The sequence below is a fragment of the Rosa chinensis genome, chromosome 3, assembly GCF_002994745.2.
Source record: "Rosa chinensis cultivar Old Blush chromosome 3, RchiOBHm-V2, whole genome shotgun sequence".
NCBI lineage: Eukaryota > Viridiplantae > Streptophyta > Magnoliopsida > Rosales > Rosaceae > Rosa > Rosa chinensis.
This window is the reverse complement of record NC_037090.1, coordinates 2021996-2039161: the sequence shown is the minus strand read 5'-3', so window position 1 is coordinate 2039161 and position 17166 is coordinate 2021996. Positions and strand designations below refer to the sequence as shown.

The 17166-nt window shown below is 36.0% G+C and overlaps 2 protein-coding genes across 2 annotated transcripts; both read right to left on the bottom strand.

The window, feature by feature from the left end:
- Positions 1–5144: 5144 nt before the first annotated feature.
- LOC112192494 (aspartic proteinase CDR1) lies at positions 5145–6209 on the bottom strand. Its single transcript, XM_024332246.1, has one exon. The coding sequence runs from the start codon at positions 6207–6209 to the stop codon at positions 5145–5147; it is 1065 nt and encodes a 354-aa protein (XP_024188014.1).
- Positions 6210–12895: 6686 nt separating this feature from the next.
- Positions 12896–14611, bottom strand: LOC112191502 (aspartic proteinase CDR1). Its single transcript, XM_024330848.2, has one exon. The coding sequence runs from the start codon at positions 14453–14455 to the stop codon at positions 13115–13117; it is 1341 nt and encodes a 446-aa protein (XP_024186616.2). The 5' UTR covers positions 14456–14611; the 3' UTR covers positions 12896–13114.
- Positions 14612–17166: the final 2555 nt, after the last annotated feature.

Genomic DNA, 17166 nt, shown 5'->3' with positions numbered 1-17166 from the left:
GAAGGCTCAAAGTTGAAAATTATGCCTTTGTCCATTCCCATGTTGGTTAGAGTGAAGGTTTGGCCCAAAACAATGATTTTGGTCTACAAAAATGATGACATAAGGTGATCCTTATATGCTCTGCTAGGTCCTTAGGATTTTTGTATCCTTAATCTTCATTTCGAAAACCCTAGCTTAGCCCCATTACAACCTGTTTTAAGTGCTGACTTGATCCTTGAGATGGGCAGTCTTTGGTTAGTGGAGTCAGTTACGCAGTCGAGCTTATGGTTTAGGTCCATTTGTGCACTTAGTCATTTCATGAGGTCTTTAAAAATTCTTCACAAAATGTGTTTATTGATGAAATATGCAAGCTGTTTGTTGCCTTACAATTTGTTCTCTTGCATATACTTGAGTGTGAAGCTTTTAAGCATAGCCATTTCTGAGAGAAAAATCGAGAGTATGCCCTGTGAGTTTGGATTGGACTTGTTCGAAACATGCTATCATTCACTGTATAACTTAAGTTCTCCATATCTTGCTTAGTCATATGAATGTCACAGGTTTATTAACCATGGAATTATCTTTGTGATTTTGATTAAGTGTTTAACGTGAAAGCCATGAGTTTGGAGTCTCTGAGACAACAGTTAGGAGCAATAGAGTCATTTACTTGCCTTTTGTCAAGTCTTTGTTCTGTTTTAGAATTTTTTTTGTTTTGTTTTGCTAAGGGACTAGCAAAAGCTAAGTGTGGGGGAATTTGATAGGAGCATTTTAATGTGATATTTTAATAGTTAATTCCTCACATTTTGCTTAGTTAATTCCTTAACTGAATCGATTTTAATTCAATTTCTATTTTTAGGTACATTGGAGTAAATGAAGGTGAAATGAGCGTTAGGTCCATAATTACCTAGAAATGATGGAGAAGAATGAAAATGCACTAAAAAGTCAACCTTGAATATTTTCTTACTCCGGCTAGGAGAATCAGAGCCAAGCAAGGAAGAAGGAGCGGCCGCCTGACCAAATGAACTTCAAATGAGCTGAAACCTTCCAGATCCATTTTAGACACCCAAAGGATCATTTCTTATGAAGAGTGCCAGAGAAAAATATGAGTGGAAGGCCTTCAAACAATCAGCCCAATTTTCTACAGAAGCAAAACCGGAAAACTGGACCTGTAAGAGGTCCAGCAGCATTTCCGGCCCAACCACATGGATTGAAGCTCTGAAAATTTGTCAGGATGATCTACACTCATAGTGGAACATTTCATATGAAGAAGTCAAAGGCATATAATGAAGTCTTGTTGGAGAAATAATTGAAGGAATAAAGGGGAAGAAACTGACCTGAAAACAGCTCAACACCACATATTCATGTTTCCCACCCACATGAAGAAAGCTAGATGCTTTTCTCTTTTTCCTTGGATATATCTTTTCTACAATCTCTTTAATAGATCATCATCACTTCCATGTTGCTGCACCTTCATGCTTTGCTTTCATTTCATCATTTCTCTTTCTTTTCCATATTTTACAAATCACTTTCATACTCCACTTTCATTATTTTTCTTCCACTCATCATTTCACTCTTCTTTTTCTTCCCTATATAAACACCTTCTCCTCTCATTCTAAAACACATTCCTTCATCCATTTCATCTCCTTGTCTCACCATTTCCTCTCCATTTTCCTTAGTCACCATTTCCAACACAAAAATTCCTTCATCCATTTCATCTTCTTGTCTCACCATTTCCTCTCCATTTTCCTTAGTCACCAATTCCTTCATCCATCTCATCTTCTTTGTCTCTCCATTTCCTTTCCATTTTTCTCTCCATTCTCTAGTTTTAAGTTTCTGCATTTTTAAGCAAAGAGAAGAAGAGAAGAAGAAGCCATGAAGCCTCCTAACCGTCATCATCCACCTTGTGCCGTGATAGTGAAGTCTTGCTTTAAAGATTCAAGATCAATGTCTCAAGCTCTTCATCATCCACTCCCTTCATGGTGTAATTCTATCTTTTTCCTTGTAATTTCTTTTGGTTTTCTTTATTTAGATTTGTAGAACTATGAATTCTAGTTAACAAATAATGTTAAGGGCAAAGTTTAAAGCCCGTTTATATGTTTTGAGATAAAGTTGTGATTTCTATATGTTGATTTTTATGTTGCTTATGTGGGTTTGTTTAATTAAATTTGCATGATAGAAAACTTTTGTATTTTAATCTTATGTGGTTGCAAACACTTAGGGTTTTGATATAATTGGTGCTAGGTTTAAGAACATGAAATCGACTTTTCGTTTTGTGTAAACTTGAATCAAAGTAGTAAAGGTTTTGTGCAAAGATCGAATTTAATTAAAGATGATTGCAATTAGGTGGACTTTTCCATACTAAGTTGTACACTTGAGTTGATAGCCTTTCTCTATGTCTAATGCGTTGAACATGTCATGATTGACTAGCTTTCTAGGGCTTGATTGCATGTTTGATAGGATTAATCTAGGTGCTTTCGCTTAGGTTAATTAGCATTGAAAAGTGAAATATGGGAAATCATTTGCTTTCGAATGTTTCACATGATCAACTCCTCTCTCATGACATTTAAAATCAACTATAGGAATTGTAATTGGATTTCTTGCATATGGATGTGGTTTTGATCTTTGTTCCTTGCGATCCACCCTTGTATATATGTTTTTACATTTTCTTTATTTTATTTATCTTAATTTTCAATTCTATAATTCTTAAACCCCCTCCCTTTTTATTTTTGTTCACTTGTATATATTTATTCTTTATTTTATTTTTGTAAATAATACTTTTCTTTATTTGTTTCACAATTACAAGTGTACCCTCAATCCCCGGAATAGAACGATCCCTACTTACTTATACTACTAACGACATTTCAGGGTTAAATTATGCGCTTGCCAAGAGCGCATCACCTGCTAGAAATCTTTGGGTTAATTACATATAAGTGCATCTTAGAATATTTTTTTAGCCATAAGGGCACCAACTAGTTTTTTTTTCATAAGGCCACTAAATTAAAAAAGATGTTATATTTTGGATATTAAAAACTAATATATTTACATAAATGCCACTAGAGTACAAAATCAACATTCATTCTCTCTCTCCTCTCCAGTAAGGTCTTCAGTCAACTCCGGCGGGTCTCTGGCGAATTCCTGCGACCACAAAAGCTACTGTCCCCAGCAACAAAAGCTACTATCACTAGCAACAAAAGCTAATCTGGTGAGATTTCTGGCAACCTCCGGCTGAGTCACAAAAACTATTGTCACCAGCAACAAAAACTATTATTACCAACAAAACCTATGCTACATTCATCAGTAACAAAAGCTACTTTCACCATTACCAAAAGTTACTCTTATCAATGCCAAAAGCCATAACTAAGCAGAACAAAAATTACTACTAAGCAGAACAAAAGCTACTCTCAGAGACTGAGAAAGCTATTCTCAGATAATAACAAAGTTACAAAGTTATGGAAATGTAAAAGATACAACCAAAATAAAAATACTACTACAATTGAGAAAAGAAATCATATCCAATGATACAAAAAGTATCCAAGTTTCAACAATGATATAACTATGTAAAAAGTTACTTTTATAGTTGTAAAAAGCCACTAACACAGTTGTATAAATGTATTACAATAGTTGTATAAAACTACTGTCAATGTTGTAATGCTACTATCATTTTTCAATGGCGACGCTTAATCCCATAGGCATAATGTTGCCAACTTCAGCATGAGACTTCATTTCCACATTTCTTGGTTAGCCGAATGATCTATTGGCCAATGGAGACTTCAATATCCAAATTCACATCAGTTTTGAAATATACTAGTACAAATGCAAAGGGGAAGGATATTCTACAAGAACAAAGATACAACAAAATATTAGTATTTGAAATAAAAACTAAAAACAACAATGTATTGCTGCGCTGCAAACATGGCACTCTTTATTAACTTGATAATAAAAAAATAAGCAATTTACAAAGCTACTGACATAGGTACAGAAAACTACTATAACAGACGTAAAAAGCCACTGGACCAGTAATAAAAAGTTACTGACATAGGAACAGCAAACTACTATAGAACATTTACAAAGATACTGGACCAGTAACAAAAAGCTATTGATAAAAACTTACTGACATAGGTACATAAAACTACTATAACACATGTACAACTTATATGTAATTTTCTATAACAAGATTATTGGGGGACAATAATAAGATTATTTATTTGAATAAACCTCCGAAACCTTTCAAAATTCAAAACATCTTCATTTTTCACTAATTATTGATCTACAATAAACTTGTTATTGGGAAGCAATAATATGTTTATTGGGGGGCAATAATATGATTACTGGGTATTATTTGGGGGGGGGGGTAATAAAATCAGATGCCGGAATCCTGTCACCGGTCACCGGTCGCCACAGTCTGGTCACAGCAGTCCGCGGCCAGCCACTGGTCACCGGAGTCCCGCAAGGACTCCGATGACTTCTCTCTCTAAGTGACAAAGAAGGAGAGGGCAAAATTGTCCCAAAAATAAATAAAAAGGAATAAAGAAAATACTTAATTGGGTATTAGGGAAATGATTTCTTAGAGTGTTTGGGTAAGTGAGCAATTTGTAAGCTACAATTAGGTAAATGATCATTTCCCCTATTGTCTATAGTGATAGGAAAATAAAGACTTCCTTTAAATAAATTAAAAAAATAAAAACAACTGAGACACCGTCTAGGCGTCTGTCTAAACCCCTGAGCGCTAGTCCCCTGGCCACCGCCCGACTAGAGCCTAGCGATTTTTAGAATCTTGGTTTTGAAACCACAAAATAAAAACATAATAAATTGTTCTACAAGAAGAGTAAAAACAGTACAATGGGATGTAAGGCCATGTCTACACTTTTTGAGATGCCTTGGATGTAAGATCTCCTTCAAGGTTGTAGATCATGGCAAGGCTTGATGAGGATGGTTGATGGAAGTGCACGACTTTGCTCTTGAAAGTTGAGGATTTTAAGACTCTTTGAACTAGGAATTTGTGGGAGAGAAAGCAAAGTCCCAAATTCTTAGAAATAAAACGGCACCTATGTTTTTAGTCTACAACGGCAAAATTCATAATCAAAAGCAAATACAAATAGCCTAGTGGAAAAAAGGAGAAAAATAAAATTCAAAATTTATATCACCGCCAGTACTAGTAGTTTAGGCAATTAGCTTTTGTTGAAGTTTGCACAATTAGTTGGCTTGAAAGATACCACTTTTGTATCCAAGTCAAAACCAATCAAGAAATCTATTTGAAGAGAACCTCCAAAGGTACCATAATCTTCAGTAGTGGTGTTCACCATCATAAAGCAAAATGCCTTGGTCTCTTCATTTCTCTGAAATAATTGGGTCTCATTCAACGGCAGCTCGCCACCACCTTCAAAATGTAAAGCCACTGTTGGGAATTTTGGAACCGTTGTGGAGTTGAAGCAAAGGGTAGAATCCTCCGGAGATATGAATGATTCCAATTCAACTGTCTTTTTTAGCTGAGCTACCACTCGGTCAAAAAATTCTTGTGGTAAATATGTCATAGGTGTACCTGAGTCGACCAACATGTTACCCTTCGTGAGCAATGTCCCTGTTGAGTTAAAAGGAACAAAGTCATTTCCGATGGTAATTCCTGGTACTGTCACATAATAGTTACTCCCGCCTGGTTGTTCATCGAACAAAGGTACTGTCAGCACACCTTCACCCAACACTTCACTCCCATTCCCAAAATAGATCTTGCTTTCAATGTTGGGATCTGGCACCAAGCAATGTGAGAATCTTTTTCCTCCAACATAGGGAGCAATTTGAGAAACAAATGACAAGGGCCCACGTCCAAGCCCAATAACACCCATTTCAGTTCCAGTTATAGTTGAATTGTTCTCATTCCCACACCCAAAGATAATATCTTTTAGGGTTACGACTTTACCAGTAGTGGATGTCAAGGTAACTGTTTCTTTAGCCAATGCACCCGTCGAGGATGACGTGTCCATATACGCATACCTGTACAAGCAAGGTCCTTTAGGATTTTCTCTACAAAAGTTTGGTTGATAGTCTAATGGTCTGGAAAGGGCGACGAGTCTACAGTCGCTTGCACGACAAGTAATGTTCCTATAAGTTGAGGATTTTCTCGGGTCAAAAACGCCAAAGTTGGTCTTGTAGCAAGCTTTACATGGTTGGCATTGTGTCCATAGTAGATCACTACCTGTATCAGCAATTGCATAAATATCAAAGGGTGGGGTTCCCATTGAGAACTTCATAATATGTTCGCCACTACCCGGATCGATTTTCATTCGTGATCCTGGTGTGTTTGGACCCATCAACCGTCGATGAACTTTGTTGTTTTTGTGTTTGTACAATGGCGAATTTGGGGAGTTCTTTCTGATAAGATGGGCGCTGAAGCCACCATTATTGTTGTTGATATTGGTCGTTGCTAAAACAGAGCAATACATGAGATGAAAGAAAAAAAGATTGATGATAGCTATAATATAATTATTTTTTGTAAACGACAAAGCATAGCCATAAGATCAAGTTTCAGTAGTTATAAGAAGGAAAAAAAGTCAAATTTGAGGCAAGATCACGATGGATATTGGAAACTTTTTGATATTCAAAGATTACAAATCTTTGAATATCGAAAAGTTCCTTTGTTCCACGGATATCCACTTCGATATGAACCTTACCACAGTTTCTCTAAAGATCACAAATGTTTAAATAGAGTTGGTAAAGTTTTTGTTTACGGCTCCAAAACCACTAGTCACACATGGAGATAAGACCTTAAGTTGTGGTAAAATTTTTGTTTTTAGAAATAACTTGGAAGATGACCCAGTCCTTGTTTTCCTTAAAGAACTTTGTACCAGTTGTTTTATTAGGCAAAGCCTCATTTCCTGGGTTCATTTTTCAAATTTTAAATTTTGGCATTAGCTTCCAACTATGTTGGAATAAATTCTTCAAAATTAGTTAATTATGTTATTCTACTGGTATTTGAAAGAAGGGCTGGTGCAGCTACCCTAAAGCCTTAATTAATGAAACTGCCGAATATAGGGGGGGGGGGACATTGAGCCTAAACCCCTTATTACAATAAGCATCTAGAGGTCCCGAAATAATATCTGGCGATTCTACAAAATACATGTATTCTACTGGTATTTGTGTCTTCTTTAGTTTTAGTTTTAGTTTTAGTTTTATTTTTATTTTATTTTTTATCCTCTTATTTATGTTTGAGCTAAGAGTTTTTTTTTTTTTTTTTGAAAAATATCATGTCGATATATTAATAACTCAGGCCAGAAATGACCATTACATATCTTCCCTCTACCATATTTGAGTAGATAAAGAGTTTGTGGTATACCAATAATTATATATTCTTATTTCTCTAACACGAGAAAATAACAATAATTATAAGAGAAAACCCTAGTGTTGCCTGCTGCCGCGCTCTAATACCAAAACCCTATTGTTGCTTACTCATGGGACCTCCTCCTCCGGGAAAAAGACCTCCATTGAAGATGTCACGGCCATGTTTGCTGCCTCTCTTGCTCTTGTTGGGGGAGGTGTTGTTGATATCTCCCACATGGGGAGTGGAACCACCAAGGGAGGGTCTCGAGCTTTCTTACTGTCTCGTCCATTGACAAGGAAAGCATGTAGTAGCATGGATCTACAGCGTCACTTTCGACGCATCTGGGTATTAGATGGATATATTTGTAAAATAAATCTATAAAATATAATAGGTGTAAAATATATCCTATAATAGGTTTAAAATATAATAGGTTTAAATATAATAGGTTTAAAATATAAAATAGGTTTAAACCCTATAATAGGTTTAAAATATAAAAAATTTCGCTTTATCGGAGATATATCACAATAAAGTGAAGAATTTTAGGATATATCCCCAATAAAGTGAAGAAATATATGTATTTATTTTTTTAATCATATTTTATAGATATTTCTTCATTTTATTGGGGATATATCCTAAAATTTTTCACTTTATAAACCTATTATATTTTACAGATATATCCTAAAATTCTTTGCTTTATCGGAGATATATCATAAATATCGTAGACCAGTGAGCGGCTTTTTGACCACCTAGAGTTTTTTTTTTTTTTTATAAACCTATTATAACTTGTGGTGTATAAATTGAAGACAAAATTAAAAAAATTATAATAATAAGCTAAGAAAAAGAAAAAAAAACAAGAAAATAAAAAAAATGCAAAAAAAAAAAACAATTTTTTTTTGTTTTTATTTTTTTTGTCTTGAAATGACAATTTTAGCCCTCAAAAGTCAGACTTAACGGTCCAAATTAGACGGAATAGTAGAAATTGGACACGGCTGATGAATTTGGAGAGTATAAGGGTGTTACTGATTAAATTGAAACTCGAGGGACTAACATGATGACGACCCCTAACCTCAGGGGGGTAAACTGAAATTAATCCTAATTTATATTTAATTTTAATACGTGTTGAATTATCATTGGTTGAAATGAGGTTTCATGTGAGATTGACCTTACATTTATTGTTTTTGTGTTGGTAAAATGGTGATTTTGGAGAATTTTTTCGGATAAGATGAGCGCTAAAGCCACCATTGATATTGGTTGCTATTGTAGCATAGTTATAAATGAGATGAAAGAAAAAAAGGGTGATGACAGCCATAGTATAATTATTTTTGTGTAAAGGACATAGGACAGCCATAAGGTCGAGTTTAGGTGGTGATAAGAAGAAAAGAAGTTGGAGGCAATGGATGTTGGAAGCTTTTTGATATTCAAAGATTTGTGATCTTTAAATATCAAAAACTTATTTCGCTCCACGGATATCCACTTCAGTATGAACCTTACTACATTTGTGACCTTACCACATGTTTATATAGGGGTTAGGAAATTTGTGTTTACGGCTAAAATACCACTAGTCACACTTGGAGATGTGACCTTAAGTTGCGGTAGAATTTTTGTTTTTAGAAATAACTTGGAAGATGACTCGGTCCATGTTTTCCCCTAAAGAACTTTGTACCAGTTGTTTTATAGGGCAAAGCCTCATTTTCTAAGTTCATTTTCCAAATTTTGGATTTTGCATATTAATTTTCAATTATGCTGGACCAAATTCTTCAAAATTAGTTAATTATATTATTCTAATAGTTCTTAGTTTTTTTATATATTTTTTATCCTCATTTATGTTTGAGCTAAAAATCATTTTACATCCCTCAACTTTACATTTCTCAACTTTACATCTAAAACGGTTTGTGTTTTTGAACTTCTAATATGATCAAATGTAACTTGATCCAGAATGGTGAAATTTCAACTACGAATGCGTGAGGAATGAATGTTAAAGCTATTACCCAATTAAAAGAAACCACTCATTAGAAACCTCATGTTCTAACCTCCACATCCGTCAAAATCTCACTAATATCCATCACCTACATCTTAAGTTACACCCATTACAAATTGTATGAGAAATTTACCGAAAATGCTATTTCAAATTTTCGAAACCCCAAAAAGTGCATCCTCCTAATCCCTGAAGCTGATCTGCATCTAGTCCTAACCTTTATTTCCAGCCATAGATAGCCCCCCTACTCCAACATCATCTATTCAAAATCCTTTTGCCCTCGATCCGCATTACTTGAACCTCCACCAATCAGTACTCACTATCCCCTCAATACGAACCTCCCGCCCCAACTGCACATTTCACATCTCTATTTTCTTCTTCCAAAATAAGAACTCAAACACAATCCAACTTGACCAATTTTTTCAATTCTAATTTGTCCAAGTCACCAACATGGCTGCCAAAACCGCCATGGTCAATCCCAAAAAGCTGCGATCGCCTCCCACTCATTCTCTATTCGTCGAGGTATGTGACCCGTAAATGGATTGTACTTTGTTCATTCGTTGTGATTTTACGGCTTTGGACTTGGCTTTGTGATTGGAGACTTGACAACGGCGACGTTTGACTTATTAAATAGCTCAAGCTTACTGCATATTCACTATTTCACGACAGAGAAGTTGATGGATGACCGAACTACATTTCTTTTGATTAGAGGATGAGTCTAATTGGCGTCATTTTTTCGATATCTAACATCGACTATGAGTTTGGAGTAACATGTTTGGCCTATTTTTTATTCGATATTCAGTAAACACAAAGATCACTTGGATATTGGAATGGAAAAGATTCTGCTAGACTGATGCCTAAAATTACCTTGAACTCGAAATTCCTAAAATTGCTCTACTCTTCGATTCTCTCTTCTTTGATCAAATTGGGCCAAAAGATGTATACTAAGATGATTAGTGCATCAAGGACTTCAAAACTCGGGTTGTGGTGTCGTATGAGGTGGCCGGAAAACGGTTATCGAACAGGGTACCCGAACACAGCGACGTCGTTCCTTTTCACTTCCATTCGCCGCCGTGGGTGGTCGTCAATGGAAAGTGAGGCCAGAAACATGGCCGGCGTGAGGTGGTTGTCTATGGTGGCCGGACGGTGGGGAAACCCGACGGGTGGTGATTCCGGGTCGGGTCTAGGAGAGAGAGTTTGAAGGTTAGGGTTTTTAAATAAATGGTAGGTGTCCGGAAATGGAAGCGTTAAGTTTCTATTTATAGTTGGTTTCCCAAAATAGTAACTCGAGGTTTTCAGATCGTAACTTTCTCATACAAATTTGTATTTTCGCGTGCTACATGTCTACGAACTCGGTTTAACGTCCTCTATTACTTTTTAGAAGGAAGTTGTTTTTTTCGGAAAATGTACGAAACAAAAAGTAAACTTTTTGGTTGAACGCAGGTAAAAAGTGAAAATGATTATCATTTACTGTCCAAATGACTGGTAAACGGGTAAATTTAGGCACCGAGTATAACAAATGCAAGCCATTTTTCTGTCAAATTTGAGCCAAAGTAGCTAAAAAGTCATTTTAACTAGCAATTTTAAAAATATGTTTGCATCAGTGCCCTCTATTGAATTTATATTATTTATGAAATGAAGATTAAATAGTTTAAATGTATTTACAAATTACATAAAATAACTCAAATGATAATTTTTTAAATTATAGAAAGTTTCATCTCGCTCTCTATACTTATGAGTGAAATAGCTAAAAGTTATAATGGAAAACCACTTTAGAGTCCGATGCAGCTAGCAATTGTAAAAATGATTATTGTGAGATGAATCAAAGAAAGTAGATGTTTATACATCTAAGAAATCTTTTAGAGAGTTAACATAGTAATTTTAGTTTTGAGTTCACTGTAAGATGATGCTGAAGTACTACAATCTTGTGCATATTTGTGTTTGATGCATGAATTCAATCATCCCATTCACATCCTCATCTCATCACAAACACTATTCAAGCGTGTTCAACTTCAACGATCTTCATGTCGAAACTTCCTCACTCATTTCTAGTCGAAATCCATCATACTCGAACCGATTTGCTTTCCAAGTAAACTCAGAGCGGTTCAAGAACAAGAATCAGCGCGCAAATGCCTTCATAAAATTCTCTCAAAACCCATTCAAACTCAAACAAACCCTAATCATGGCCAAATCATATCCAATGATACAAAAAGTATCCAAGTTTCAACAATGATATAACTATGTAAAAAGTTACTTTTATAGTTGTAAAAAGCCACTAACACAGTTGTATAAATGTATTACAATAGTTGTATAAAACTACTGTCAATGTTGTAATGCTACTATCATTTTTCAATGGCGACGCTTAATCCCATAGGCATAATGTTGCCAACTTCAGCATGAGACTTCATTTCCACATTTCTTGGTTAGCCGAATGATCTATTGGCCAATGGAGACTTCAATATCCAAATTCACATCAGTTTTGAAATATACTAGTACAAATGCAAAGGGGAAGGATATTCTACAAGAACAAAGATACAACAAAATATTAGTATTTGAAATAAAAACTAAAAACAACAATGTATTGCTGCGCTGCAAACATGGCACTCTTTATTAACTTGATAATAAAAAAATAAGCAATTTACAAAGCTACTGACATAGGTACAGAAAACTACTATAACAGACGTAAAAAGCCACTGGACCAGTAATAAAAAGTTACTGACATAGGAACAGCAAACTACTATAGAACATTTACAAAGATACTGGACCAGTAACAAAAAGCTATTGATAAAAACTTACTGACATAGGTACATAAAACTACTATAACACATGTACAACTTATATGTAATTTTCTATAACAAGATTATTGGGGGACAATAATAAGATTATTTATTTGAATAAACCTCCGAAACCTTTCAAAATTCAAAACATCTTCATTTTTCACTAATTATTGATCTACAATAAACTTGTTATTGGGAAGCAATAATATGTTTATTGGGGGGCAATAATATGATTACTGGGTATTATTTGGGGGGGGGTAATAAAATCAGATGCCGGAATCCTGTCACCGGTCACCGGTCGCCACAGTCTGGTCACAGCAGTCCGCGGCCAGCCACTGGTCACCGGAGTCCCGCAAGGACTCCGATGACTTCTCTCTCTAAGTGACAAAGAAGGAGAGGGCAAAATTGTCCCAAAAATAAATAAAAAGGAATAAAGAAAATACTTAATTGGGTATTAGGGAAATGATTTCTTAGAGTGTTTGGGTAAGTGAGCAATTTGTAAGCTACAATTAGGTAAATGATCATTTCCCCTATTGTCTATAGTGATAGGAAAATAAAGACTTCCTTTAAATAAATTAAAAAAATAAAAACAACTGAGACACCGTCTAGGCGTCTGTCTAAACCCCTGAGCGCTAGTCCCCTGGCCACCGCCCGACTAGAGCCTAGCGATTTTTAGAATCTTGGTTTTGAAACCACAAAATAAAAACATAATAAATTGTTCTACAAGAAGAGTAAAAACAGTACAATGGGATGTAAGGCCATGTCTACACTTTTTGAGATGCCTTGGATGTAAGATCTCCTTCAAGGTTGTAGATCATGGCAAGGCTTGATGAGGATGGTTGATGGAAGTGCACGACTTTGCTCTTGAAAGTTGAGGATTTTAAGACTCTTTGAACTAGGAATTTGTGGGAGAGAAAGCAAAGTCCCAAATTCTTAGAAATAAAACGGCACCTATGTTTTTAGTCTACAACGGCAAAATTCATAATCAAAAGCAAATACAAATAGCCTAGTGGAAAAAAGGAGAAAAATAAAATTCAAAATTTATATCACCGCCAGTACTAGTAGTTTAGGCAATTAGCTTTTGTTGAAGTTTGCACAATTAGTTGGCTTGAAAGATACCACTTTTGTATCCAAGTCAAAACCAATCAAGAAATCTATTTGAAGAGAACCTCCAAAGGTACCATAATCTTCAGTAGTGGTGTTCACCATCATAAAGCAAAATGCCTTGGTCTCTTCATTTCTCTGAAATAATTGGGTCTCATTCAACGGCAGCTCGCCACCACCTTCAAAATGTAAAGCCACTGTTGGGAATTTTGGAACCGTTGTGGAGTTGAAGCAAAGGGTAGAATCCTCCGGAGATATGAATGATTCCAATTCAACTGTCTTTTTTAGCTGAGCTACCACTCGGTCAAAAAATTCTTGTGGTAAATATGTCATAGGTGTACCTGAGTCGACCAACATGTTACCCTTCGTGAGCAATGTCCCTGTTGAGTTAAAAGGAACAAAGTCATTTCCGATGGTAATTCCTGGTACTGTCACATAATAGTTACTCCCGCCTGGTTGTTCATCGAACAAAGGTACTGTCAGCACACCTTCACCCAACACTTCACTCCCATTCCCAAAATAGATCTTGCTTTCAATGTTGGGATCTGGCACCAAGCAATGTGAGAATCTTTTTCCTCCAACATAGGGAGCAATTTGAGAAACAAATGACAAGGGCCCACGTCCAAGCCCAATAACACCCATTTCAGTTCCAGTTATAGTTGAATTGTTCTCATTCCCACACCCAAAGATAATATCTTTTAGGGTTACGACTTTACCAGTAGTGGATGTCAAGGTAACTGTTTCTTTAGCCAATGCACCCGTCGAGGATGACGTGTCCATATACGCATACCTGTACAAGCAAGGTCCTTTAGGATTTTCTCTACAAAAGTTTGGTTGATAGTCTAATGGTCTGGAAAGGGCGACGAGTCTACAGTCGCTTGCACGACAAGTAATGTTCCTATAAGTTGAGGATTTTCTCGGGTCAAAAACGCCAAAGTTGGTCTTGTAGCAAGCTTTACATGGTTGGCATTGTGTCCATAGTAGATCACTACCTGTATCAGCAATTGCATAAATATCAAAGGGTGGGGTTCCCATTGAGAACTTCATAATATGTTCGCCACTACCCGGATCGATTTTCATTCGTGATCCTGGTGTGTTTGGACCCATCAACCGTCGATGAACTTTGTTGTTTTTGTGTTTGTACAATGGCGAATTTGGGGAGTTCTTTCTGATAAGATGGGCGCTGAAGCCACCATTATTGTTGTTGATATTGGTCGTTGCTAAAACAGAGCAATACATGAGATGAAAGAAAAAAAGATTGATGATAGCTATAATATAATTATTTTTTTGTAAACGACAAAGCATAGCCATAAGATCAAGTTTCAGTAGTTATAAGAAGGAAAAAAAAGTCAAATTTGAGGCAAGATCACGATGGATATTGGAAACTTTTTGATATTCAAAGATTACAAATCTTTGAATATCGAAAAGTTCCTTTGTTCCACGGATATCCACTTCGATATGAACCTTACCACAGTTTCTCTAAAGATCACAAATGTTTAAATAGAGTTGGTAAAGTTTTTGTTTACGGCTCCAAAACCACTAGTCACACATGGAGATAAGACCTTAAGTTGTGGTAAAATTTTTGTTTTTAGAAATAACTTGGAAGATGACCCAGTCCTTGTTTTCCTTAAAGAACTTTGTACCAGTTGTTTTATTAGGCAAAGCCTCATTTCCTGGGTTCATTTTTCAAATTTTAAATTTTGGCATTAACTTCCAACTATGTTGGAATAAATTCTTCAAAATTAGTTAATTATGTTATTCTACTGGTATTTGAAAGAAGGGCTGGTGCAGCTACCCTAAAGCCTTAATTAATGAAACTGCCGAATATAGGGGGGGGGACATTGAGCCTAAACCCCTTATTACAATAAGCATCTAGAGGTCCCGAAATAATATCTGGCGATTCTACAAAATACATGTATTCTACTGGTATTTGTGTCTTCTTTAGTTTTAGTTTTAGTTTTAGTTTTATTTTTATTTTATTTTTTATCCTCTTATTTATGTTTGAGCTAAGAGTTTTTTTTTTTTTTTTTGAAAAATATCATGTCGATCTATTAATAACTCAGGCCAGAAATGACCATTACATATCTTCCCTCTACCATATTTGAGTAGATAAAGAGTTTGTGGTATACCAATAATTATATATTCTTATTTCTCTAACACGAGAAAATAACAATAATTATAAGAGAAAACCCTAGTGTTGCCTGCTGCCGCGCTCTAATACCAAAACCCTATTGTTGCTTACTCATGGGACCTCCTCCTCCGGGAAAAAGACCTCCATTGAAGATGTCACGGCCATGTTTGCTGCCTCTCTTGCTCTTGTTGGGGGAGGTGTTGTTGATATCTCCCACATGGGGAGTGGAACCACCAAGGGAGGGTCTCGAGCTTTCTTACTGTCTCGTCCATTGACAAGGAAAGCATGTAGTAGCATGGATCTACAGCGTCACTTTCGACGCATCTGGGTATTAGATGGATCGTTCAAGGTACAAGATCGGCCTCCAAACCGGTATGTGTTCGCTTTTGATCATCGTAAGGTCAAAACAAGGTACTCAGAGGGGGACCTTGGTATTTCAACAAAGCTCCAGTGGTCATCCAATACTATGATGGTTTTATTGCTCCTCAATCTGTACCGCTTGAAACCCTATACTTTTGGGTGAGAATCAACAATATTCCACTGGCGCTGGAAGAGTTGCAGATGATCATGAATGTCACCTCTATTGCTAGGAAGTATCAGGAGATTGACCAGAAACTTTTCGACACTTCGGGAAAAATTAGGGTTCATGTTACACATGAAATCTCCAAACCCTTCTTCCAGGAAAAAAAAAAAAAAAAAAAACCCTAAAACTTGTTGCTGGAGTTGTGGCCGAGATTGATTTTTTCTTCGAAAACTTGATTAGTAAATGAGATGCAATCTAATTTACCATGACAAGGGAGTTTGTCAGATGGTTTCACCGAACAAGTCTTCTAGGGAGGAGGAGCATTTTGCCGAAACCTTTCCTGGGCTTTGCTGATAACAGGTTTGTCAATGGCGCTTTTAAATTTCAGGGTATACAAACCCCAATACTACCTCCTGTAGCACGTAATCTATTTAGATCCTTTGATGGCAATAAGCCTCGAAAACCAATTATTATTCGGCAAACAGATTTGGAGACTCGAAATGCAGATGCTTGTACTGAAGGCACTAGTGTGGATGCTCTGGCACTAGTTCCTTTTGAAGGGATGTCGTTTAACTTGAAACACAGCAGGCCAGCTTCCCCTTTCTCTTCCCCAAAGAAACTCAAGTTTTTGCGAGATAAAGCATCAAAGTGCAACTCTGAGCTCCCTAAGAAGCTGAAAGTCCCGGAGTTTCATACTAAATTTTCTGCTAAATCTCTTGGCTTGGTCGAAGCTCTTGAAGGCATTCTGATTCCAAAGGCAAGCTCAATGCGAACCAAGAAGAAGAAGGGACGACCTCTAGGATCAAAGAACAAGAATCCCTCTAAGACAACGAAGGTGACTGCTGAAGATGTGCCAAGTGTTATTTGTCCTGGTAAACCTCTGAGCCCTAGTGTTAAGGGCAAGGAGAAAATTTAGTTTGTTTTTCATTTGAACTTGCCTATTTACTTGTCATTGTTACATAGTTTATAGGCTTTTTTGAATAAGTGAGCATGAGTACCGTCAAATGATCGGATCTAATCTATGTATGTTTAAGCTAAGAGTGTTTCTATTCATACATCTTATATTGGCATTTGGACCTCCATTCATTTTTGAATAATTCAAAATCCTATTTTAGCCTTCTTATAAATTCCACATACACAAAATAAAAATAAAAAATTGCACTGGGTTGCACCTCCCTGAGAGACTGAGATTATCCTTTATATCCATCTCAATATATCTTATATCTAAAAGCAAATTAAAAGCAATAGAGTGTGAACATAACATATAATTATATGAATCCCTTGCCACAGCCCCAATATTCTCTTTTTTATTTTATTTTTTATTTGTTTGCTGGAAATCTTAGGCACCTCTTGATCTATATTTGATTA